Source organism: Scatophagus argus, chromosome 2 (assembly GCF_020382885.2).
Source record: "Scatophagus argus isolate fScaArg1 chromosome 2, fScaArg1.pri, whole genome shotgun sequence".
Classification (NCBI taxonomy): Eukaryota; Metazoa; Chordata; class Actinopteri; family Scatophagidae; genus Scatophagus; species Scatophagus argus.
The window spans coordinates 23,769,387-23,796,679 of record NC_058494.1 but is presented as its reverse complement, the minus strand read 5'-3'; the positions used below and the strand labels follow the sequence as shown (position 1 = coordinate 23,796,679).

Sequence of the window (27,293 nt, the reverse complement as noted above, 5' to 3'; positions counted from 1 at the left end):
GTTGGTGTTGGTTTTACTGTGCGTATGAAATGATGTGACCCTTGAATAAAGCCTTGAATATGAATAAACTCTGACCAAGCAAATGATGAGCTCTGATGATCATGCAACTACATACAATGTGCATTTATTATTAATGTCATACAGCTCCAGACACGTTGTGTTCGCTTTCAATGTAAGCCCACCTAAAGAAAGTGCTATTTCAAAATGGACACGTATAAGTACGTCAACAGCAGAAACTCTTGCCTTCATTTTTCTATTACGCCTTCATTTTATCAATTAAAACACGTGAGGACAAGCCACCAATGCAAAAATAGTAAATATGAGGTTTCAGAACATACACACTTTGTACTGAAGGTTAATGAAGTATACATTATTCACATCATCTATTGTACTGTTATTGCACATGAAGTTTAGCATGTAGCAAGTGGCATTTAATGTCACTTATGGTTTACGGTAAGGCCTCAGTATCACTTCTTTGACAATATTTCTTTTAATTAGTGGACATGGATTAATCAAATACAATAATCAGCCATGTGATTCTTCATACAAGAAAGTGCTCAGAAGTGATGAGCAGCACGAGGAGAACAAGGAAGGAGAGGCCGGCGTCTGCTCGGATGCGGGCACCGTCGTTACCTAAAACGCACACAAACACAAACTTACTTAAGAGGACAGTAACAGTCTATTCTGTTCTAATGCTCACTAAGAGAGCTCCTAAGTCTTGGTGGTAATGCTGGGTTACCACCACTGGCATATAGAAAGATGAACAACATGTCTCCACTTCACCATCCTGCGCAAAAGTGAAGCCCAAAATATCCCGGATGATGCAACAGACCACAGTTCAGGCCTGCGAGCAGCACCAGTCGTGTACCTCGATCACTCAGTCAGTCGGTCAGCCAGTCAGTCAGTCAGTCAGTAGAAGGGCTGACCACCTGATTAAATGAAGCTGTATTTTTTGTTCAGATGAGGGTTTTAGTGTTTGCACAACACATCCTGTTCAGTACTCACCCGTGGTGGCAGCAGTGGAGCTGGTGGATCCAGATGAGGATGTTGGCTTGCTTGTGGCAGTGGTTGGAGAGCTGGTTGGAGAGCTGGTTGGAGAGCTGGTTGGAGAGCTGGTTGTCGCGTCAGCCCTGCCCCCTGTGATCCCCAGTCCCAGTGTGTTGAGTTGCGACTGGGGCTGCGCCCTGATCCAACTCTGTACCAGCGTCTGGTTCTCATAGGACTTCAGATCTGCCAGGTTGGTGCCCAGAAGACCTTTAACTTCATCAACAGTCAGGCTCTGAGGAGAGCAGAGCAGAGAAACGTCATGTCAACTGAACACACACTTCTCCTGTTCATACTGGCCAAAGTGTAAGTGATGGGTAATAAAATGTACAGTTCTGCAGCATCTGGAGACATATCTCTGTCCGCTTATTTCCTGTCTCCAGTGTGACCTGAGGGATGATGAAGGGTTTAAGAGAGAGCGTGAAGCCCTGTCCCCTAAGTTATTTGCTTTTTTAATCCTACAGGACACAAAAACTAATTGACACCACTTATGTTCTGCACAGATATCATGTGTGCAGGTAGTAGCATTTTGATCCAGTAACAAAGGCTCAAACCTGCAGAAACAGAGGACCTTACAAGCACTTCAGTCTTTTGTCTTTGCATCACTGCAGTCTCATAAACAAGCAGTGTACCATAGCAAAGCTTCTGGCTTTAAAGAACACAGCTAAATGTAAAAGAAGATACAATCACAGACTGTTAAACACACACACACAAACACACTACTGACCAGTACAACATTCTCATCCAGACTGATGAAAGTGGCCAAGTCCATGTTGATATTGGAGGCCGACAAACTTCGGGCATAAGCTAAATCTGCACCCCCTGCAGGCCAGGAAAGAAACGAACAGTCAGTTGACTGACAGCTGTTTGTATTCAAGTTTGCGTGTGTGTATGTGTGTGTAGGTGGAGGAAGGGTAGGGTCTCCCTACCGACATAGGATTGTGTGAGCTGGTAGGAGTTAGCGGAGATAGTTTCAGCGCGTGTTGTTGTGGCAAACGCTTGTCTGGCGATGGTGAACAATGCTTTCTTTTTCTCTGTGGTGCAGCTGGACACAGTCAGGGCCTCAGCTTCCCTGCATGAGACACAAACACACTGAGTGTGTAATTGTAAATATACAAAGGCGGTTTATCTGCCATTTGAATGAAAACAAATTGCGACCTCATACTTTTCTGTGGATTTGTGCTGTTACTTTAAGTGCTATAAAGGAAATTATAATATTTCACTATTTCACTTCTTACCGGAGGCTTTGCTGGGAAATGTTCATCAAAACGCTCACGTCCAGAGAGCACAGGTTGACTCCTCCAATGGCGCTGAGCTCAGCACTGCCAAGTTTGTTCCCTTCCTTACGCAGATACTTGGAGACGATGGCCTTAGCCTGGATGCAAGGAAGCATTCATTTATGAGCGCACACAAGCATACAGTACACACACACACACACACACAAAACACACTTCACCGGTTTACTTGTCTGCTCACCAGACTTGGGTCCCACTCCCCGTTCGACGAGGCCATTAAAGCAGAGAGTGTGTCGATCTCAGTGATAGTCCACATGTTGATGTCCTCCAAGGTGGCCTGACGGGACGCCGGGCCTAAGAGCTGAACCTGACTTTCTGGGATGGCAGAGTCGGCAGCGTAAGCCTGTAAATACAAGAGAATCAGCAAGAAGGCTTTCTCACCCAGCAGAGAATCACAATCAGAGTCGTTTCATTTGTTTTATTTGTCAAAGAAAGTGAAAACACAAATTGGCAGCTGATTACGAGTCACTCAAAGTTAGTTTAAAAATATTGTAACAACAGCACGTTTGCACTGCAAGTATTTTCTTGAATTGATTTTCACCCAGATCTGATTTAGCCAGTATTTGACATTTAAAAATACTGTTCCTTAGAAAACAAAGCTCTGACCCAATTTCACAATGCTTTATTGTTGCTATTATTATTATCATTATTATTATTAGTGGTAGTAGTAGTTGCAGTAGTAGTAGTAGTATTAAGAGTGTGTTATGTCAACATGGAGCATATATATTCGTTTATGTCTGGGCATCTTAGACCCCATACTCTCTCAATGCTTTTTTAGCTACCTTACTCACATTAAATATGCTAAGTGCAAACAGCAGCCTGACTAAAGTAATATGGCTGATAGTGACTATTTGATTTTGTCTTTTCACTTTTAAAAGAAGGAGACTTTATGTTGAATACAGTTGCCACTATGGGCACGCATGTCCTTTGGCAGACAGTATGACTATCTTCACTTTACTGGTTACCAGTGTAACATCGACTTAATTTTAAGATTTCTCTGCAGTCCTGTCTCCTTTTCCCCTCAGCTGTCCCACAAGCTGACATCAATCCAAAGTCTTGTCTTTCCACCTCTGAAAGTTAGTTGATTTGGATGTCCAGACGGATGGAAACGTCAAACACATTTGAAATCAAACTTGCTTGGGTGCTGTTTACCCTGGTTTTAAGCTGCTAACCCGAGCTTTTATCTGACAGTGTTTGTCATTTCACAAAGTCAGTATTTGTTCTTTTGTTATGCCACTGACTTAACCAGAACCACTGCCAACAAATCTGAACTTCACGTACCTCTCTCAGCTTGCTGAGAACAATGGCGAGGTATTCCTCCTGGTCCACCTTCCCAGTGATAGCATCCAAGTTGTCTTTAACAGTGGTGGCACTGAGGCAGGAGTTGAACTGGTTTACGTCGTCGTAGTCGAAGGGGAAGGTCTCATCGCTGATAGTCACCTGGGTGATCGTTCCGACTGTGCACTCGTTTACTGGAACACAGTTAAAAAGAAAGAGTTAAAATCCTAAATTCATGCAGAAGAAACAAGCAGAGCAGGTAACAGAGGCAGACTCACCCACTGCTCGCTTTGTCTTATTTCTAATGGACTTTCTTATTTCTCTCTTCAGCCTCCTCCTCCTCTGCCTGCTCACTCTGTTGTTCCTCAGAACCTTCAGGAAATACCTCAGGTACTGACGCTTCGTTTTCTGTTATAATAAAACGGACACAACGGTTTCAAAAACCAGTGTCAATCCAACACCGGATGGGTGCAGTAATGCCACAGACGAGTGGAAATTCAGTCATCCTTTCTGCTAAATGCATGCACTGATGTGTTACTCACTTTGTCAAAGTTATCGTAGAAGGTCGAAGTCAAATACAGCGGTAACATCCCCAGGTCCTCCAGAGTTTGTTCATTCCATGTTGATGGAGCTCTGGTGATTGAAAAACAAAGAGTGTCGAGAAATTCTTATCCTGAGAATAAAGAAATAAATCTGCTGATTACAAGGACATTAGAAAAAACCTTGAAACTAGATGTGTTGACGTACCCATACTGTGTTTTCCCGCTCTGCAGCAGAGCTTCAACAGCAGCCGCTTGAGCGTCAGTGAGGTCTGGACAGTTTTTGAGTTTTTCCAAGATGGACGGGTCGGAGTTGTCGATGTAGGACGCGTCCAGAGTGCAGCACATGTTTCCCAACACTGATATATTATCCTCAGTCAGACTCGTGCTGGTTATACCCTTAGAGAATAAACGAGTAAGAACAGAAATTAATTACAGATTGGATTATGAAAAGAAGTAGAAGAAGAAGTACTGAGCATGTGAATCAAAGCTGTTCTTTCACACTGTGCTGACATTCATTATGCCAGGAGCGGGCAGCCTTTGAGGGTGTGGCATGCCATTCCAGCCTGCGGCCCTTTCAGTCTTAATCTAGAAGGCTAGAGGTGTTGCCTTAAAAAGTGGCTTCAGGTACCACAGCTACACCTTGTGTATGCATTGACAGAAAACAATAGTAGAAAGTTCATCTTGGCCTCCTCTGAGATTTAATTTAAATCTTTATTTAGTCCTGGAATAACTTTAGTCGTCTTTCAGGAAATTGGTTCAGTTCATTCAACACTGGACACTTTCTGGCTTAATAGGCTTTAGTATAAGGCTTTCCGTTTGAGACGCATGTGTTGCTCGTTGTTCGGGGACTCACCAGGCAACTCCTGGCATTAGCAAACAGTGCAGTCAATTTGTAGCTGAGGACGGAGGAGAAGACGGAGAAATCTGCATCCGCCAGCTGCTGAAAATAGGACCTGCAGCTGGCCTGTGGCACCAGGGAGTAACTGTGGAGAGACGGAGGGACAGACGCTAACACAAGCTGTTCTACTGTTAGGTCATTACATACTGTTTTTAACTTCAGTCCAACACAGACCACTCTACACTCACTCATAGTACAGAAGCACATCATGGGGATAGAGGTCGAAGCTGGTGACGTCAGACTGTTCCTTAATGTAGTTGTACATGCAGGTCAGCTATCGGTGAGAAGAGCAAAACAGTCGTGTTGTTAGCTGTGCGTCTCTCCGTTAAGCAGTGATTTGCTCATTTGCAAGTGGCAAGAGGATGTTGAGGGGGGAAAAAATGGATAAATCAGGTTACGAAATCAAATCTCATGCAGCATAACCACACACACACACACACACACACACACACTCACCTGAGTCTCCATCAGTATGACCTTGTTCTTGCCTCTCCTCCGACAGGCCTTGATCAGTTTGTTGATCTGAACCTTTTCAATAGTTCTCACTCCGGTGCATGTGAAGCCTTGCAGCACTGAGGATGACAAACTACACACACACACACACACACATTTCAGGACATTTCCCGATTTTGTTGACTCTTGCTCTATTCAAAGCCTCCTCAGAACTCACTTGTTTGGACTTCCCAGCGCTGTGGTCGCGGTTCCCACTGCTACCACATCAAAGAACAACTCAACCTAAAAAATAAATGGAGTTTAATGACTGACTGACCAGTGGGTGTGTTCAGTACACACCTGTGTGTTTCAGTGTGGCGTCCCCCTCACCTGCTGCCGTTTCCATTTCTTCCGGTTGAGTGTGGTGATAACGCTGGTGTTACTTGAGAAGCCCAGCAGCATAGCACGAGGGATCTCGGTGGCGAAATCATCTGGAATGTTCTGTATGATCATCTCGCTGTTGCTGTTCACTGATACGATCTGAGTGAGGATGAGGGAAGTGAGTTAAAGGTGTGTTCAACCCTGACCACACTCAAGCACCACGATCAGTGATGCTTTGCGTGCGCACACACCTGTAACTACACCCAACAGTGAAGTACACTTCTACATCACCGCAAAACAGCGAGAGTTTGAACCACTGCAGGTGATTTTCAGGGGGCGTTAAGTTCCTTTAAATTCTCGACCTTCACACAAGTCTGTGAAGATTCTCAGTCATCCAGGACATATTCACTCAAAGAGTTAAAGCAAGGCGTCTGGACTTGTGAAGATTGACTTGAAGACGTTTCACTGCTAATCCAAGCAGCTTCATCAGTTCAGAACTGCTTGGATTAGCAGCTATGTAGCATAGTTCCTGAACAGTGAAACGTCTTCAAGTCAATCTTCTTGTGGTCAGTTCTGAACTGATGAAGCTGCTTGGATTAGCAGTCAAGTCAATCTTCACAAGTCCAGACGCCTTGCTTTAACTCTTTGAGTGACCTTCACACAAATTAGTCTGTGACATGACATCGGCCCTCTGGCAAGCAGGCAAAGCAAGCTAACATTTTGGCTTCAAATGCAGCATGAACATAATCACCTCTGTACCTTCTGTGTACTTCATCATCATCATCATTATGTACAGTTCCAATACTTCTGGTATTGTTGCTGCTGCTACACATCTGTGTTTGTGTGCTCCTTCTCTGAATTGGATTGAATTGAACATGCAGCATGAAATCCTGAACAGAAATGAAGCTGTCATACCTGAGTAACAAAGGTCTTCTGGACGATCTGTGGCGCGGTCAACAAGTGCACCAAAAATGAAGGATTTCTGGATGCAATAAGCAGCTGGGAGCCGCTGATGCTGCTGAACGTCGTTGCTGGTACACCCACAACAAGAGAGCCCAGACTGAACAATGACGACGCGCTGTTGATCTGGTGGGATGGAAAAGGATGCAGTACACAGATGAGGGACTTTAATCTGACTTGTGGGCTCAAACTTGGCATCTAAATTCAAATGTTATAGTCCAAGAAAACATACGGTGACAGAGAGACAGCAGCTACCTGCATCATCCCTGAAGACATCAGAATCCTGATGATGGCTTTGGCCTGACCTTCATTCCAGCCCATCACACTACTGAGAGTGCTGAGGGCAGCTAAGAGGTCCTGAGGTTTTATTCTCATGATCTGCCCAGTGGACAGGCCAGTGCTCTCATTGCCGAGGAGAGAAATGGCTATGGCGCCAATGTTGTCTCCAAAATTACCTGCCAAAGCTGCGGAAATCTACAGAGAAGAAAACTTTATCAGCTGCGGTTCCATATTTTTACATAAAACGGGGCCAAAACATTTCTCTGAGGTGCCAAAACATATCTTTTTGTCAATGAGGAGATTTTAATGTTATCCCCCCAAAAAACAAACTAGCATACATTTTTGTCCTACAAGGAGGACATGATCCCTCACCAGGTTCCCACCACTGTACAACACAGCTGCACATTATTTCAGTAGCTTTTCTCCAGTCATTTTTGTCTCTCCAGTTTTTCCTTCCAACCTGCACGTGTCTGTTTGTGAGAATCAGTCTTTCTGTGTGTTTCTTACCTGTGGGTCCAGGTCTGTACAGAGAGTGGTGAGGTTGTACAGAATAATCATACTTTCTTCTGCGGTCAGCTGTGTGAAAGCCGGACCAGGAGCTACACACCGACACACAAGAGGAAGACTGCGGAGAAGGAGCAAGAGAGTATCGTATAGTGGTGGAAGAAGTATTTAGCTCCTTTACTTAAGTAAAAGTACTAATACCACATTATGAAGTCAAGAATTTAAACTTGAGCAAAGATCCACAAAGTTTACTTAAAGTACTTGTTGTGTGGTAAATGCTCCCTGCCAGTGTTTTACTATTGTATCTGAAGTTTTTAGATTAATGTTACTGCTGCATTAATATTTTTATATACTTTATATACTGTTGGGTACTTCAATCTTAATAATGCATCATATTCTATAGGATCTTCATATGCTTGTAGCAAACAAGTGCCTTATAAAAGTCAAATTTTCATGAGGTCAGGCAAAATCTTCAAATTTGGTGTAACATTGTAGTAAAACCAACAGTATTTGTCTCTGAGATGTAATGGAGTGTATGTAAGTATGAAGTTGCATAAAATTGAAAGACTAAAGTACAAGAACTTGCTTGCTACACTCTACCACTCTGTATACTTATTTGTAATGACATGTAAATTTGGGTTTGAGACTGAAAGGTAAAACACATTTTATGGGTTTAGACTCACAGTAAGGGGTTGAAGTTGCTGTCCTGTTGATAAATGAGCTGAGTGTAGTAGTTGGTGAGGTTGAGAGGTAAGGCGGAGTGGTTGAGTAGGGCGATGTTCAGCGGGTTAACTGTGAACACCTGGATGACCTGTAGAAAAGGAAGGGTCATAAACACTGAAAAGGTAGTCGGTACGATATTAATCCATCTAGCTTCAACTGTTGAAGTCTCAGTGAATAAAACCTGATATGTAGCCTATGATTTCAAAATGACGTTCAGCACCTGTGCAGATCCAAATGTCTGAAGAGCCTCCAGAGTGAGGAAAGGCATGAAGGGGCCGATGTACTCAGCAAACCATGCTGTAGAGTTTAGCTCTGGGTCGGCGGAATTGTAACACCTTGGCACAGTCGCTACAACAAGAACAACAACACATCAAAAAATATTAACGTGGAATATTTTACTGACAGGAAGAAAGAAAGAAAGAAAGAAAGGGAAACAAATCAACATAGTCCTTTTTCAGCTATAGCACTTTTAACTATACCAGAAAGAGTTGTCTTTCTTTATATAATATGAGATAAATTTAAGTAATGATTATTTTGTTAGTGTTTGCTAACAAAGCAGTTCTGATGGAAATGTGGCTAAGACTTAAGGAGGACTCAAGGAGGTGGTGGACACGTACTGTCACGTACACTAAATATCCAATTTTGCTTTCAGACAGTGATGTGTATTTCAGCTATTCAGAGAAAGGCATAATTTCTTTACAAAATACTTGCTAATGTGGAAGTAGGTTGAACTATATTTCATAATCATGAATACTACTGGCATGTGCTGATGTAATTATTTTTCATCAACATTTCATCAATATGTGTATAAATCCACCTCTAATTTCAAAAAGTTTAAATGAAGGTTGTCGTATGCTCTAAGTGTCATGAATCTTGTAAAGAAAAAAAGTATAACGGTCGCCATATCTAGTGGGAAAGTCACACAGTTAAGGTGTGTGCTTTTCTGAGGACTGACCTGAGGTGAGATAAGCCCTGATGGTGCTGAACACATCTTTCCTCGTGAAGTCTGCAGTACTGTAGTTGTATTCACCAAGAACTGAAACTCTGAAAAACAAAATGACACCAAAGCACATCATTTGAGCACAGTTCAAAATGATATGGTTGCTATTGCATGTTGCTGCATAAACCACACATACAGCTTTTGGAAGGCCAGGCAGGAGGCGTTGTGAGTACTGCTGGGGCTGATCAGACTCTTAGTGAGGAAGACCAAGTAGTTTTGGAGGCGTAGGTCAAACCATGCGTTGACCTCTGACCTCTTGGAGCTCCTGAGAGCCATGGGCCAGACACAAGGCAGTGTCGGCCGCTGCACCACCGCTGGCAGAGACTCCTGCAGTGATTGTACAAAGTAATGTTGTTATAACATCAATATGGGTTTGAGTTTCTTTGTGCTTGAATGCGTGTGGGACATACAGTCTCGAGGAACATCGGTGTCTGGATGTAGTTGTTGTAGATCCCACAGAGTTCTGCATTGTTGTCGACAACATCAGGGCGGCGGAGAAAATCTCCAAGATCTGATGGAGGCATGGAGTTCACCAGCTGGTGGAGCAGTAAACAGTGAATGAGTCACCCTCTTTCATCCGTCATATCAAGCACTAAAACTGACCCCCTTTTAATCCTCTGCATTTCTTTTGGACACAAACCTGATGCATTCTGTCAGGAGGCATGAGGGACAGGAAGGTGGTCAGGTTGGGGAACTGGAATCCCAAGAATGACTGCTCCAAGAAGGCATAGAAACTGTGGTTGTAGTTGTTACCATAGCACCGAAGAGGTACTGCTCCTAAACAGTCAAAGAGGTCGGTTGTCAAACAAACAAATTCATCTGCTGACTAACCACACAAAAATACTTACTAGTTTCCTTTCAAGGTGCTTTATTTACCTTTCAGACTCTCAATGATGTGATTGTGGATTTCTTTCTGTGTAACTTCACTGAGTGAAATGATTGTTGAATTCAGATCTTGGACTCTGAAATAAAAAATAGTGGAAACCATCACATCATTGTTGTGTCTGCTATACAGTTACGTTCACAAACATCTGTATGGAATCCCACACAAGCGACTTAAGAAATGACCTTCTAAAACCCAAAAGGTTTCTAGGATTCCATTAAAATCAGCCGTTACTTCGGTCCTTGTGAGTCTATACGTACCCCTGCTGCTGTATACTGCAGTTTCTTCCTGCCAGTATGCTGAAGAACGGTGCAACATGCAGCGGTGAGAGGCCGACCAGGAGGGGGCGCAGTCGGTTGTGGAGCCACGTCAACACAACAGAATCACTGACTGAGTGATCTGAGAGGTTTGCACGAGCAAACACAACTTGCAGCATCGCTGACCTCACCGCAGGGGGGAACATGCTTTGATGAGCCTGCAGAAGAAGAGACAAAGATAAGATAAGAAAACAAGCAACCATAGAGAGAACGTTTTAAAAGCAAGAAATCTACTTTTCTGCAAAGCTACAATAAAAACCGATTTTTTTTAACTGCACCTTTCTGAGAGACCAATCTGACCAAACAGATCAAAGAGTAATATTTCACTTTTCTCCCATATGACACATTGACAGGAAATGTATGTATGAATTATGATATCTTCTGCCTAAAAAAGTAGAAAAGAGTATCTGCAATGACTAAAATACTGTTTCCAGTTACCACGGATAAGATATTATTTGAAAATTAAGGCACACTCACCATGATAGCAGGCGAGAAGTCATCAAAGAAGACTGTGAGGAGATGGTTGGGGATGTGGTTCATCACCATGATAACCTGAGCAGAAGAGGTGAGCTGGCCTGGTGTGCCTGCCATCTCTGCCAGCTGTCTGACTGTCAGCTGTGGTAGAGCTTCCATCTGAAAACGCACACAGACATATGTTTTCCAACAACGCTGATGAGACAAAATAACAACAAACGAATGAACAATCATAGTAAGAGAAGACATGATGCAACAGGAAGTACCGCCGAAAAGTTGGAGTAGAGCATCAGCAGGTCTCGGAAGGACACGAGGACGGAGAAACCTCCCAAGTTCTTCTGCAGCCATTCTCCGCTGTTGTTAATGTGCAAGCTGCAGCTGGGATCTGGACCAGAAGAACACACACAACAAACTCAGCTTCACTGTGTGCTTTATGGATGCATCAAGTATGAGAAGCCCGACTGACTGTGGTTATTTCAAGAAAAAACGTACATCACAGCAGTGGTGCTATGGACGACTTGTTTTCTAGCCGCATTTGTGGTGCTGCTTTACAGTTAGTCTGTAGTAAAAACGTTTGACAGATACTGTATTTGCTGTACTCCCTACAGATGTTCATGGTGTCCAGAGGATGAATCCTACACACTTTGATGATGCCCATACTTTTCCTTTAATGCCACCTACAAGTCAATGTACATATCAAACTTTTCCAGTGCTTCAGTGCCAAGCGGTGTCATAACATTTAACCTTTACAGCGATAGTGTAAAACTGTGATGTTTATTGTACTTTGAAAACATCTCACTGTTGCAACACCAGCCACCAGTTTTTTGAATTATGAAGGAAAAACTTTTCAAGTAAGAGTCCTACATTTCAGACGGCTATTACATCCCACTTACATCCCACAAGTGTCAACAACCAAATGCCAAAATGTAAGTGAAGAAACCTAAATAAAAATACAATGTTGACACAAGTACTACAGATTCAGACAACTACGGAAATGTATGACAACAGCATTAGTAGAGGGAGTAACCATGTTAACATTTTTGCTTTACGACATAACAACGGGACATTGGTGCTGCACTTTCCTGCTGACATGGAAGCAACAGAACAGTTCAGATGTGGCTGCTGATTTGGACAAACAAAACTCTTTTTTTTTTTTTGCAAAATCACTTTGTGAGATTACACTCAAAATAAACTGACTGACGTTGACACCCCGTCTTAATGGAAATGTAAGGACATACCTGTGGTGCTATTCCTGCTCAGGAAAACCTTAATGAAGTGTGTGTAGACAAACATCTGCCTGGAAACTGTCATGTGCGGCTGGAGGCGGCTCAGAATCTGCACACTGAGTTCAGAAATGAAATCATGTAGCTGATAATGAATATCTCAACAAAACAAGAGAGAGAATCAGTTTTCCACTGAAGTCAGAGCAGGTTGGTTGAAGGTGACAGTGAATGTGTGAGCTCACATGTGCTGGTAGGTGCTGCAGTTCAATCCCTTTGTGGTGAGACATGACAGGAAGTCTGGGGAAACAGCAGTCAGGAATGGACGCAGCCGCTGGTTGAACCACAGCTGGATGAGGGCAGGATCATTGAAGCTGGCCACGCTGAATGTGTCCAGTCGGATTTCTCGTATAGAGTCCAAAACCACTGTCACTGCAGGGTTTCTGGGATCCAGAGTCTGCAAGGGAACAAAAAACATCCAGTGTCGTGGTTTGACCAGGAAAGTGTGACATGAGGAGTGTTGCTCATTCGTACCGTGTTGGTTAGAAGATCCAGGGCTTCATCCAGCACACGTGAGGCCTTGGAGAGGAGAAGCTTCCAGGCGGATCTTGAGCTCCCGGAGCTGGAGGAGCGATTACATACCAACATGGCTGCCAGATCCTCTGCTTTCAACGCTGACAGCTGTGTGATGAAAGAGCATGAAGATCACATTAAAACAAATTGAACTAACAGTAGTTTTGGGACAGTTGTTGATCTGAGATGTTTTGGGGTCTCACCGAGGCACAAGCAAACTCCTCAACAGAAAAATCACAGAAACGGCCCTTCAGTCGTCCACTGTCAAGATGGAGCTGCAGCATTGTGCTGTAGATTCAAAATAAAAACATTTATTGACAGTACATCAACACAAACATTTTTAAAACGAGCTGAAAGTAAGATATTACAGAGTGGATCACAAATCCCACCTGTTCACTCCGACACAAATATCTGTTTCTGTGGTAAGGAGAAAAAAATGAATTAATGGTGATTATTAACAGTCAGATATTTAATCATTCATCCATCCGTCAGGGTCGCGGGGAGCTGGAGCCTATCCCAGCTGACTACGGGCGAAAGCCGGGGTTCACCCTGGACTGGTCGCCAGTCAATTGCAGGGCCAACACACAAAGACAAACAACCACACACTCTCACACTCACACCTAGGGGCAATTTAGAGTAGCCAGTTAACCTAATGTGCATGTTTTTTATATTGTGGGAGGAAGCCGAAGTACCCGGAGAAAACCCACGCAGGCACAGGGAGAACATGCAAACTCCACATAGAAGGGCCCAGACCGGGATTCGAACCTGGAACCCTCGTGCTACGAGGCGACAGTGCTAACCCCTGCACCACCGTGCCGCCCTATATTTAATCATTCTATAAATAAATTTTTGAAATGAGGAATGAAATGACTTACCATTTGTCATGGTAACGGTGCACTTAAGGGGAAAAAGATTAAGATGGTTATGAGTCTTCTATCATAAATCCAATGTAAAACAATATTCAGAAAAAAAGGTAAAAATCACAGTTAATTACCTCCCCACTGAAGATGATGCAGCCTGTAATGAAACAACAAGGTACATAAGAATGAGATTATGTTGTAGTTCACAAACTACATATATGTGTATATATGTGTGTGTATGTGTGTGAGAAAGGGACTGACCCTCTGGTGCCATGTTCATCAGCTTGTCGATGCCAGTCCAGATGGTAGCTTCCACGTCGGGTGGCAGAGAAGGCAAAGCTCCGTAAAGTCTGTCGAAACTGACACACGAATGGAAAGAGAAAACCCATGCACTTACTCAGCATGCAGAGAGGACAGAACGGCATTAAAACGAACATGGTGAGCGCACAGTGTGAGTGGGTCATCAGAGTCGTGAAAATGTCCCGATAAGTCTCACGATGTTAAGATGATGTTTTTGTTTTGTTTTAATCCAACACCCACAACAAAGACAGTCCAGCTGACGGTCCAGAACCTTACATCAAGTTTTACTAAAATCTGAAACCTTTTGAGGCAGTAAATGACAAACAAACAGTGATAAGAACAACAGGGCTGTAATGTTAGCCAAACTCAATGAATGTGACAGACACTGGGGCCCAAACTTTCTGTCGTGTCTCACTTCCGAAGGTCAATATTGGATTTTTAGGACTTTTACATCAACGTGATTCAGTACTTTTTCTTGTCAGGTAATTAATTTGTCATCCGTTTACTACAAACTGTACTAACATTTGTCAACTAAGATTTCAGAAAATTAAATATATCATTATTTTATGATAAATATTGACATGATATACAATTCTGTGTACTGCATTAGCCATAACATCCTCCCCTATTTACATGCTGTTTTGCTGTATGATTTGATGATTTTTTGCTTGATTTATTGCTCTGAAAGAAATAAGATTCGCATCCTTTTTCACAGCAGATAGTAATAAATAAGTCAAAATGTGATATGGATTACATGTGAAGAAAATAACAAAATAAAAATTCTCTCTTCTCTCGTACTCACATGTGTCTGTAGACACCACAGGGTGGATCGACCTGAAAATTTGAACATGTTACAGTTAATCATCCAGGACAGTTAAAGGTTTTCCAAAAGCATTAAAGCTGATGTACAATGTTGTTACCTTTTTGGCAAGCAGGACCACATAATGCACAGTCTCTGAAAGTTTCATGTCCCCAGGGGACTCCAACAGGAAGTCAAACACTCTGTTGATGACGACGTCTTTCTCGGGCGGAGTAGGAAGAGGCAACAGCAGCATCTCTGCCATCTGCTTCGGAGACAAGATGGGAAGAACGTCCAGCTGCACAGGAGACAAAAGAGAAGAAATCATTCAAAATAAAGGCTTCAGTGAAGTGAGGTTTAGATGAAGCTTTACAGCCCGCCTTGTTTTCCAAACTTACTCCAGAGAAGTTTGGATTGAGCTTGTAGAAGTCAGTGATGGGGGCGAATCTTGAGAAGAAACCAAAGTTGTTTTTCAGCCATTCTGCACTGTGATTGGCTGAGAACAAACACTGAGGATCTGAAACAAACATGCAAGTTTAATGAATATTCACTCAAATTAACCTTACGCATTAACTCTGTGTCTTGACATTATTCTTTAATCACTCAGTTAAAGAAGAATGTGAAACACAGACCTGCAGCTCTGTACTGCACACGGATACATTAAAATAACCCTACAATCAGCTTTTGAAACACAATGTGTTGTTTCATCATGAAACTGCACAAAACACTATAAAAATATTTATCACTAGCTGCAGCTGCATTTTAATTAGACACACATCATCATCATAATCTGATGTCAGTGACTCACTCATGTTCCAGTATTTAGTACTCTTACTTTAGATATGTTTAGTACATTTTACTGATAATGCTTCTCACCTTTATTTAACATTTTCAGTGCAGGACTTTTACTTGTAAGTACATACGTTTTTACACTGCAGTAGTGCTGCTTTACTTAATAAATGACCTGAATACTTCCTCTATCACTGCAGAAAAAGAAATGAGTGAGACGTATTTGTAGTGTTGTTGCATAAAGAGAAGTTTTTTTTTGTCCATGTGAACATTTTTATGTAGCAACAGGATAAAAATCCAGATTCTTGTAATTATTTTATGCAAGTGAAAAAGACACAATCTAATTTGCTTACTGGAGGTGTTGTGATGCAGCAGGAAGGGATAGATGAAGCGCTCATAGATGTTATGACTGTAGATCGGATCAGCGTCCAGAAAACTCATGTGTTTGCTGAGTGCTGCCACACTGCGGAGACAGAAAACGAGAAAAGGAATTTAATACACCATTCAGGGTGCGTGGACAAAAATAACACCTCCTCAAGCCTGTGGACTCACATGCTATGGTAAACTAGGCAGGAAAAGTTCTTGGTGCTGAGGCAGGACAGGAGGCCTGGGGAGACGCTGGGCAGGAGGGGCATCAGTTTGATCTGGAACCAGAGCTGGATGAAGTTCGGGTCGTTCAGGTGCTCCTGGGTCAGAGAGGGAGGTTCCCCCTCACCGAAGATCTGCTGAAAGTCAGACGCCACCTCGCTGAAGTTCTACAGGAGGAAAAGAAAGCGCTGGTTTCAATCCTTATTTTATAACATGTGTTAAAATGAACGAGCAAATGAACACACAAGTTTACGACTAAGACATGGGGCAGTCGAGGGTCTTCCAGGTAGGAGTTAGATGTCGTAGTTGAACACAAGATTTGTTTTACTCAATTGCAGAATCTCTCAGTGGTCTCCCAGTTTGTTTGTATGAGTAGTGCTGTTAATGCTGAAGTAAAATAGTCTTATAATTCTGGTTTATAGTCCACCGAGAAACTTTGATTGTTCCATATTTCAGTAAAAGAGAAGGCAATATGTGTGTTTTAAGGATAAACAGATGGAGTAGATGATACACTCACCGCTGTGGACAACTCTTTGATCATCGAGTTCAGATGTCCCGTCAGCTCCACGATCAGTCTCATGATGGTCGCCTCAGACATCGTCAGGTTGGTGCGAGCAGCACAGTGCAAGACGCTGGCCACATTTTGCACTGCGTCGGTCATCTGGCAGGGTGAAAAAAATGATGCGTTAAAGGAGGGATCAGAATTTCTGAAGCGTTTCAGAAGCTTCATTTAATTTGCAATAAAATTTCTCAACATTTAAACTTGAATAAGTCCAACAAAAACAAAAAACTAAATGAAGCCTCACCCCACAAGAGGATTTATCCAGAGTGATGCTGCAGACATCCAGGATTTCAGAGGTTTCATTGTCCATGTTTTGGTCCAGATAGCTGCACACAAACAAGTTGCAAATGCACATTCAAGAGACATTATAACACAGAAGCATATCCACTGACCCGTGATGGATTGGGCATCTGCTGTGTTAACTACAGTTGCTTGCCACTAGAGGGCAGAGGGACTTCACTACCAGCTGACAAACCCCCTACCTCGACATATTTTCTCTTTATAAAGTTACTATGACTAACAGGTTGCAAACAGTGGATTTTTTACACACCTAAAAGACATGAAGTAACATCAGCATGAATTTGGACTCTTTGGACCAGAATTTGGACCAGAATTTGGAATTCTGGTCACCTGACAAATCTGAATGCGACAGTCACTCTCCTTTTAGCTCGGTTTTGGTCTCCAATGATTCGATGGTCTGCTTTCCTAATGGGCAAATCCCTAACCAGCTGTTAGCATACAGCAGCTTTATCTGAACATTTTTGTTTGTTTTGTTGAATGTAGCTGCCTAATGTGAGACTAAACAGTAGAGTAACACTGAAAGAATGATGTAAAAGAGGCTAAAAAACTATATAGAACTGCATTGCATTGCAGCAATTGTTGTGACTGAGCCATCATTAAGATTGTAGATTACGGTAAAGATTATTTTTTAAATTGATGCTATGGTTTCCCACTTAGTTACATTTTAGTTTCACACCCTAAATAAAAAAATAATAGATGGAGAAATAAATGAACACTGTGACATACAACAGTCGATGGAAGGCGAGTCTGACGTTGTCATGCATCAGAGCCTCGTCATTCGGCAAGAATCTCCGTAACACCGGCATCACGACCTGCTGGTACCAGTCCTCCACGTTGGTCACATCAAACATGGGCACCTCTGGAACTACAGATGTGTTTTTTGGCCTGTACGAGTCTGCCAGCTCAGCCAGAGTCCAGTTAAGCAGGAACTGGGTCAGAGTGGCGCTTCTTAGTTGTGAAACATCCCTCTGTGGAGAAGCAGCAAGTCAGGAGGACTGTGGACTGTGCATACATCTGCATGCCAGTTTATGTACTCTGTGTTTGTTTGTGTGTGTGTGAGTGTGTGCGTGAGAGAGAGAGCTTGTACCTCACGTGTGAAGGAAACAAACTCATGAACGAAGCTCCCGACAGGTTTGAAAGCCATTATGACCCCATTTACAAGCTGTAAGGGAGACAAAAGCAGTGAGGTAGTATAAAAATTAGCCATTTTAGCCTGAAATTACAACATTTTAACTTCTTAAACTTGTAGTTTCACATTTTCCAATAAATACAGTAGATGTTGCTTTAAAGCTGCATGTTGTGGTCATGTTGGGGGCACCATAATAACGTCCTCCATCCATACATCCATACAACGTTCAGTACCTCTCTGAAGCTGTTTTGTGGGGGCAGTGGTGGGTATCCAGGGGTCGTCCAATTGTGGTCCCATCCAGGCATGGCAGTGGGGAGGGGACCAGAGCCCCCTGTCAACAAATTGTGAAAGACCAGGCTTAGGGTGCCGTTGTCTAAACCTGCAACCTCGGGCCTCAGCAGCAGCTCGGCCTTCTGCGCTGGAGAAAGCAGGTGAAGAACCTCCAACTGTGGGAGGAGGAAAAAGTCAATGGAGAACAGGAGCAAAACCAGGAGAAAGTTGATGCAGATTCTGAGGTTCTTTGGTGTTGCTCTATAAATCTTCAAGAAAACCCAAAGTCAACTCACTCCATTGAAGACCATGTTGAGTGATGAAAAGTCCTTCATTCGGGCCATGGCCCTGAAGGCACCAAAGTTCTTCATCAACCACTCCTCACTGCTCTCGTCCTTATTCACACAGCCTACACAAAGATTACACACAATTTAGCAGAGATAAATAATCTTGCATGTGAACAAATGTTTATATCTTAATATGTCATTTAAAGATTCGGTGTGTAGGCTGAATTTTATTAAAGAAATTCCCTTCGGGGATAAATAAAGGAATTCTGATTCTGATTAATTTTATCATGGAGGTTTTGGGATATGTCAAAAATTAGCTTTACTCCTAAATTGTGAGGCTTATTTATTGTTGTTTTTGATGTCTTATCATGTTCTTTTTTTGTTGCACTGTTGCAATGACAAGCACATGTTGACACTACCTGAACCATTTGATCACATTTTACCATCAGATGACTTGACAAATTTAAATGATCTCGCTTACATTGGACTGACGGGAATTTAGTCATAATTAATTCTTGTTTGACAACGTCGATATCTAACGTAATATCTGTGCAGACTGAAGCAGTTCCTCAACAATCATAGCTGCACTCAGTCAAGATGATTGACCATCATGTGTATCATCATGGCCACCATCATTGTCATACAGTTACAGAACCAGAAATAGATTTTAAAAATCTTGTGAGCACAGGGACTGATTTGCTGTCTTTAACAGAGCAAGCGGGCCAATAATTTGACTCTGCAGAGTCAGAGAAGAATTTCCAGTGAAGACACAATGTAGAAACATCAAATTTGTTCAGAGAAACGTCAGATTCAGCTGCCCATACAGACTGATTAAACATTTTCTGTGACTGAGATGAATTCTGAATGAATTCGGATTCCTTGCATTGAGAAAAGAATTAGTCAGAAGGGGTTCATATTTCAGAAATCGTAGTATGAAGAACAACTTCATTGTGAGACGCAAGCATTTTGACTTGTGGTCTTCACTGATGATCTTAATGTTCCACAACCCTTCATTAAAATGTGTAGGTCCTTTATGCTTCAAGCGTTGCTGGAGCTACAACAGTAACAAACTGAATGGAAGCAGCTTCAGTGCAGGTATGTGCTACCCAAATATTTCATTTAAACACATGAAAGCTTTACCAGCTACTCTGTCTCCAGACAAAAAGGGGTACATGAAGAATGTGTAGATCCACTTCTGTCTGACTGGATTCATCTCAGAGTAATGGTGACTGAGCTCCCTCACCCTGCAAAGATGAGATAGGATGGTGAGAAGTTGTTACGGAGGTGACCGAAACAGGCAGGCATACAGAGATGCCGACATACATGGTCTGATAGGTGGAGCAGCTGAAGTTCTTGGTGCTGAGGCAGGACAGGAAGTGTTTGCTGATCGATGTCAGCAGCGGTTTAATCTTGACTTCCATCCACATCTGCACCAGGGCCTCGTTCTGGAGGGGATCTGCTCTGGAGTGTAATTCGAGCTCCCCCTGCAAGCTGAGAAGCGGCACTCCGGTCATGCTGGACCTCTGTGGTTGTGGTGACGGAGGAGTGTGATGGAAAGCAAGGGAGGGGTGAAGGAGGAGTGGAAAGATGTTAAAATGTATTTTTGCTATGAAAATGTTTCTCTGAAAAGCTACAGTAAAACTATTAGCACGTCAACCCGTGTGACATTTCACAATCAGTAAATCAGTCTGAATGTCACTCAGTGAAAAAGAACAAAAACAGGGTTACAACACCAACTGGTCAGATGGGAATTTTCGACAACATTCCTTCCATTACACGTCTGCAGAACAACATTCCTGCCTCACTGCTGGCTATCAGTTGTACCATGAAGGTGTACACATCCATCGCTGCCTCAAGCATTCCTTTGAGCCTCCGCATGTGGTCCCTCCCCGTGTCTGTCGATGACAATCCCACACACTGGAGGAAGTGCGAGGTCGAATCCAGCACCTCCAACAGGACAATGAAAGGAAAATTTTAGCAATGAGCAAACAATTTGATATAAAGCGTTTTTAGGCAACTGGGAAAGAAATTTGGGATTTTGATTATTGCAGACATGTTGAAACACCAGGAAGAGCACCGGAACACATAAACACTTGAGTTGATATAAAAAGTCTGTTACATTTGAAACATAACATGCTATTTATTAAGAGGAAATTCCCTCAATACCAGAGCTGATTGGCTGATGGAGCTCTTGGTGGTGTTCCAGTACTGATTGTACGTTGTCTCTGGCCCATACGTACCAATTGTCATCTAGATGTCATCTAGATTGCTTTTCCTGGAAATTGTTTAACCTGTCTGAGCTGAGAATTAGCTCCGCATTAGCAGGACTTTGGCTTTTCTCTCTATGTTAGCATTTGTCCAGAGGTGGCCCAAGGAATTTAGTCCAACTATGCTACAGTCCATTCACACATTCACACTGAGCTCATCCATGAACACGTACAAATCAGCCTCCCAGTGACAAGTCAAAGTGGGAACAAATTCCATCAGTACACGTTCAGTTAGCCGAGACTGTTAGTTTCACTTGTTTTCCAGTTCTGAATGTGAGCTGGTTCAGGTCCTCATGTTGCTGCTGAATTTGTCTACATTTTGTGGGATGTTCTTGGCCTGATTTGGACTGAGAATTTGTTTTGTCAGGCTGGCATTGATCCAGAGGCACACCGAGGAATCTGACCAAGTGTCAAGGGTGAACTGCGGAGCCCCGATCATCACAAAAATCCTTTGCTGTTACTTGTTCCAGAGCACAGCTGTTCCACATTCAGACTCATCTGCTGTAAACACACCATTGAAAGGTGCACTAAGTGAGAAAACTACTCGAGTGTTGAGTCTCAACAGTGAACCACTTTAACTCAGGAAAAGTTCGTGACTGTGAATTCAAAGAAGATCCTCGGGCCAAATATCTTTCCTTTTCTTCTCATGCACTTAATCTAGTGCTATTATTGGAACAGCCCCCGGGTGAGGGCATTATTTTGTTGTCAAATTGCCTTATCATTTGTGATCTGGCAAAGAAATTTGAAATTGTCCTCACAGATAAAATCCAAATTCATCAAGATAAACAGGTTGTGAATTTGAACAGTTTGGAGTGTGAAATTTCTTGTTATCATTTTAGCCTTTTGCTTACATGCACATAATTACTCAACACTCATTTCTCACTCAGTGCACCTTTGAATGGCATGTTTACAGCAACCGACACATTATTTATAGTGACAGCTTAACTCACCTGTCCACAAGTTTCTCCAGAAGAGCAAGTTGCATTTCTGTAGATTTTCATCAGCGAAGCAACGATGAAAGCATTAACAAATAACAAGACAACATAGTTAATTACAGTTGGAGCACGGTGTCTTAACAAGTGAAAAACAATGTAATCTGTGTGAGATTCACAACAAAAATGTTGTTGTCTTATCACAACATCTGGATCTTACCTTTGTGCACTTAATGCTCCTGTTAAGAGAAGACAAAGTTCACGGTTAGAAAACTGAATTTGGACATATTAAGGACATTCTCTGTGTCAATGTGAATCAAGGCTGCTGTTGGTGGAGACAGCTGCAGCTTTTCTTTTTCTGTGATGGATTTGTAGGATTGTTAAATGTCAAAATGGTTGAGACCAAAATAAAAACCCTTGAGAAAAGGTGATCCCCCTCAGCATCATAATTTATTGATCATGTTAATGTATTACGGTCCCTCCAGAACTTCGCCAGAATGTTTTAAACAATTCTTACAACAGTGATCTTATAATGATCTTCTCAGTGACTTTGGCTCAGTCCTCGAATGACAGCTGAAGTCATCAAAACTTAACTTGCACACAACTCTTGCACACAAAGAGCATTTCTGATTGATTTGTTAGCTTGTTTTAGCATATTTGGGCAGCTAAGCACATTTGTTCACAATTTGCAGGACAGTCCATCAAACTGTCAAATTCTGCAGAGTCCACATTCTTTCAATGCCCTGATATGGAGTCTGGTGCATCGATTATGTTATTTCATTATGTCATTCTGTTGTGTTTTTCAGCAGTAATGAGCTGTTTCAGGAGATGGATCTTCAGTGCTGAGTGCTTTACAAATACACTGCTCTCGCCCCATTTGGTGTGCACAGTTGTGGGGCAGTTATTCTGGTGTGGGAGTGTCTTTCAATAACAGGCAGTGACATGTGTACAATCTGTCACGTGACAAAAGAAAAGGAAACCAGGAGCTATTGAGACACCACATTAGTCTATTTACATGAATATTTACAGACATTGCATAACTGATGAATAAAAACGTCACCCTTGCAGCTTATCAAAGTTGTGTAATGTTGTAAACTACTTGTGTCTTGTAAAAGTAAAAGTGTTTAAGGGGTAACTTTAGCAGATTTGTTCATTCTTTTTAACAGCAATAAATCCAGTGAAAAAACCAAAAGCAACAGTGAATTAATCCATGAGAACGTCACCATGCTGGACTGAGTGATGTGGTTCTTCACTCGGACCTGCTCTGGGTCACTCACAACACCTTGATTTTCCATTAAAAACATGCCAACATTAGTTTCCTGTTGTTCACAAATCAAACGACAAGAGCAAAACCAACAATGCACTGAAGATGAATGAAGATGTAACACTTGGGGGGAACAATTAGCTTCACGTTGTGTTTTTACAAACACTCCTCATACAGGAGTATATAAAGCTTTGGTTAGTCTATTTTCAGCTGTGGATTTAGACACATTTGGTGCTTTAGTGAGTATCCATGGCAGGAGGACATTGTATGTGAGATCATCAGCCGATTTTAATGAAGGAACATGTCACCCAATTCAAAGATGTGTGTTTTTTAACAGGTTTTTTGGACAGCAGTGGAGCAGCTCTGCGCCACAGAGGGATCTGCTGCAAGACGTATAAGAGGCTCTGGATATGCTTGTTTGTAGGATTGATAAATTGCTGGTTTTGGTCTTTTAATAAGATTTGTCAACAACAACAACCATAGACTCTCACCAGCCTTGTCCTTTAAGGCTGGATTTGATTGTACCTTAACACTCATGCATGAGAGAAGAAACTCTGCTCTTACCAAAGCAGCTCCCCAGTAAGTAAACCAGCAGGAAAAGGTCGCGTGATCTCATGATGCACCAAGTCTCATGGGATGAGAGAGCTGTCAAGGTCACTGGGGAGGGAAGAGAAAGCTGGTGAGACAGTCTGCTACTGCACCAACAAACACTACAACTCTGGACCAGAAATCTCAACTTTCTTTTTAGGGTAAACTCAAAGACACAACAAAGCCCAAAGGCATTACGCCACCAATCATTTTGGTGTTACACAGGCTGAACACCCTTTTCCATCTTTGAAATCGCTGCTTAATATATTACATAAGAGGGCTGGGGTTTTATTCTGTTTTTCTTATTCAATTTCATGCCAGTTGTTGTCTTGCCTAGCTTTGTCTATCCTATAATGCACTTTGTGAGCTCAAGGTTGGAGCCTGTGGGCTTGGTGACAGATAGAAATCAGGGAGTGGCAGTCAGATTTTTTTTTTAACTGTCAGTGTGGTATAAAGTGACCTTTAACTCAGAGGAACAAAGATGAAACAAAGGATGCATCAGTGGAAAGAATTCTGAAACTGTACACCGTTCATCTGCGAACAACGAACACAAAGAAAACAAGAACATGAACCTGCCCGAAAAATGTACTCAGTCAAATGTTACCACAACAAAGGCAGGACAGTGATTTACAGTGAGACTCACTGTATTCATCACTAACGCCTTCATGTCTGCCTGATTTTCTTCTGATCCGTCAGGATGATCTGAAATCCAGTGTACATGATTTTTAGACAAATTATGTCACGAGAAAAAGGGAGTTTCTGGTTCAAAATGCAAGATCAGAGCTCACTGTAGCACAGTGCAGCAACTCGTCAGGGCATGTAGCTTGATGTTTGTCACATCTCTCGTATTAGTTTAATTTTAATCTAATTTAATCTCATCGCTCAGCTTCTCTGTTTAGCTTTGCATGCGGCACAATCTAATATTAGTTTGTCGTCCGCATGAACATGCTGCCGTCGCTGACTTTTTGAAATGCCCCAGAGACTTACAACGAGTGGAAGACATTCCTCTGACTGGGCTATTCAGCCAGCTAGTGACTGTACTAAAATAACTTTAATAAGCACGTTATGCTTTTCTTGGTGAGACCCGTCCTAGTCTGCGTCTTATTGCCAGAAGGTCTGGCTCCAGTACAAGCCTATTGCATGATGCAATGGTCGGGTTTAGGCTCCAAAACCTGGTTAAGGATGGAAAAGGTCTCAGGGGGTGTCGTGTGGTCCGTGAGACCCCAGCAGGAAGCTTCTCTCTCTGTCTCTACTTGTCTTACCCAATCCACTCTCACTCCTCATACAACCAATAACCAATCCAAACAAGGGAGGCAACCAATCAGAGACAGACTACAATAGATGTATTTTTCATATGTTGTTTGTTTGGTCAGTAATGTACATGTGGCTCCACTGTAGATGGTGTGCTCACTTTGCAGGCTCTTCGTTTCCTCTGTTGTCTTTAAAGAGACATTTAAGGCACATGTCTCACAGTAAACAAATGATCTCACCCTGATGCATGGTCCAAAAAACACAGAGCCTTACATTGTGACTACATCAGAGAGTGGAGATGATCGCTCCAGGGATCAAAAATCAAAAACAAAGGAAAGGAAAGGAAAGGAAAGGAAAGGAAAGGAAATTGACCTTGTTTGCAGGCAACAGTGTCACAGATGTGTCTTTTCCCCCAGGAGGGGAACTTTTGCTGCAATACTGCAAGTGGCCACTAGGCAAAACTTTGCCCCAACGCACACATGACCACAACGCAGCTCATGTAGCTTAGCAGCCTACAGTGGACTTACCAAAGCTTTCACTGAAAACGGCTGCAGGAGTTAGCAAGGATGCAAAATAAAACTGTCATCCAAAATAGACTGAAAAGATGAGAAGACACTGAGTGAAGGGAGGCTGAAGATGTGTGATGTGGTGACGAGTGACTTCTTTCGCCTCACGTTTTGGTCTCTTGATATCAGTTAGTGCAGCTCTAATGGCTCACACGTTCATAAGTTTCCCTCTCTACACTTTCACCCATTGATTCAGAGCCTCATATTTCAACACACATTATTGTGTTAGGGTAAATCATTTCTTTAACTATAAGTGTTTGTTCGGGATTGTTCCTCCTCTCCCTAACACACACACACACACACTTGTAGCTCTGCCGGGCGAAAGACAAACACTCAATTCTTTGTGACTAATTCACTATTTCCCAAGCTGGGGCTTTAACGGCGGTGCTGTGTAAATATATGAAAATGTTTGTTGAACAAGTCCGGTTAAATGATGTCTCTTATAAATGATGTCTCTTATATTTACACACACACACAAACATATGTTCCCTCTTCTCATTTTCTTTTTAGCTTTTTTAAAATATGTATTACTACGTCAAAACTTAGAAGCTTGAATGGAAACCGACAGGATTTTGACAAAATAAAATAAAATGTGACCACACGATCCCACAGTGGATACTAACAGTCAAAAGAAAACATTTCATCTTAATATAATTTATAACTATATTAAATACAAACATTAATTCACCTGTGATTGATTAAAACTGTTTTTCCCCTGTATAAATGTTAAAATTGTTAACTTTACAGGATTAGTTACATTGCAAAACATTTAATGATCTTATAAACTGATCCAATGCTCAAATCTACTGCACACTGATTGATTACAGCACATCAGTGATAATCATACACTGATAAAGTGTTTTCTTAAAGAGTACTTTTTACACTTTTTGTATATTCTGCTAATAACGTTACACATTTTGAGGGTATTTTTACTGCTGAAAAGGATTTTCACGTTGTGTTATGGTTGCTGTTACATAAATAAAAGCTCTGTCTGCTTCTTCCACCACAGTTTCGTTCTCACTGAGAGCTTAAATCAGTAATTCTGAGTCAGCTGAATTTCCTATCATGCGTTTATTATTCTCGCTGAGCTCATTATTCCCCACAGCTCAAATCCCTAAACGGCTTGTTGTTGCCAGAGGTGCAGGCACAGACAACAAAAAGGACAGATTGTGGTTCTTTAAGTGAATTCTTCAAGCTTATCTGTGTCAGATCATGTATCATTGTATTGACCTACACTACAAATTTATCAAGGACGTACTGCTCTTTGTTTTCTCTTAAACAAGAACTTGTATCAGTCAGAAGTAAAGGAGCAATCTGTGACGAGCACACGTAGACTCAGAGAGATAAAGTTAAAAACTGACAATAGGATCTCTAATCTGACTTGGCAAGGAAATAAAATGGCAAAATATCAAATCTGAATCTTACCAAGTCTTGTTTAATAGCTGGGGTCCTTCAGGTGCTGTAAAGTGCCGGTCTTTAACGCTCTCCCTCACGCTTTGCTGACACCTGAGACGCAGGTGCATCAGTAAACTGCTGAAGGGTGTGTTGTCTTGTGACGAAGACCCAAGTGATGATGGCTGACTCCTCCATGTTGACACAAGAGGGCAGGACTAGTGTGGCTCTTCTGCTTCAGGTGTGTATGTGTGTGTGTGTGTGTGTGTGTGTCTGCATTTACATTCAACTTTTCAGTACATGGACTCCTGTGAAAAAGAGAGCCACAAAAGAGACAGAAAGAGAC

At 42.2% G+C, this 27,293-nt stretch overlaps 1 protein-coding gene across 1 annotated transcript; it reads right to left on the bottom strand.

Annotated features, from left to right (window-relative positions):
• Positions 1–108: 108 nt before the first annotated feature.
• On the bottom strand, positions 109–27,117 carry LOC124049981. The gene is made up of 54 exons (XM_046372147.1): positions 26,981–27,117; positions 23,715–23,807; positions 22,107–22,125; positions 21,905–21,941; positions 20,512–20,634; positions 20,011–20,210; positions 19,828–19,931; positions 18,697–18,809; positions 18,364–18,576; positions 18,089–18,163; positions 17,728–17,969; positions 16,946–17,027; positions 16,657–16,800; positions 16,104–16,306; positions 15,905–16,014; positions 15,161–15,279; positions 14,884–15,060; positions 14,766–14,797; positions 13,925–14,022; positions 13,798–13,820; positions 13,679–13,700; positions 13,193–13,220; positions 13,007–13,091; positions 12,765–12,911; positions 12,476–12,687; positions 12,249–12,352; positions 11,277–11,395; positions 11,014–11,169; positions 10,480–10,694; positions 10,213–10,298; positions 9,977–10,113; positions 9,747–9,872; positions 9,473–9,663; positions 9,292–9,380; positions 8,557–8,684; positions 8,297–8,424; positions 7,617–7,734; positions 7,086–7,304; positions 6,786–6,956; positions 5,880–6,029; positions 5,728–5,792; positions 5,514–5,643; positions 5,246–5,331; positions 5,013–5,142; positions 4,365–4,555; positions 4,160–4,250; positions 3,896–4,025; positions 3,621–3,811; positions 2,521–2,682; positions 2,283–2,419; positions 1,974–2,116; positions 1,772–1,866; positions 1,006–1,279; positions 109–633 (listed from the first exon to the last, which is right to left on the bottom strand). The coding sequence occupies exons 2-54, from the start codon at positions 23,764–23,766 to the stop codon at positions 542–544; spliced, it is 6,714 nt and encodes a 2,237-aa protein (XP_046228103.1). The 5' UTR covers positions 23,767–23,807; positions 26,981–27,117; the 3' UTR covers positions 109–541.
• Positions 27,118–27,293: the final 176 nt, after the last annotated feature.

Coding starts and splice junctions, on each gene's coding strand:
- LOC124049981 (XM_046372147.1), bottom strand. CDS start 23,766: ATGAGATCACGCGACCTTTTCCTGCTGGTTTACTTACTGGGGAGCTGC. Junction 8,685..9,291: donor CAGGGCTTATCTCACCTCAG/GTCAGTCCTCAG, acceptor TTCTTGTTGTAG/CGACTGTGCCAAGGTGTTAC. Junction 1,280..1,771: donor TGGATGAGAATGTTGTACTG/GTCAGTAGTGTG, acceptor TGCTCTCCTCAG/AGCCTGACTGTTGATGAAGT.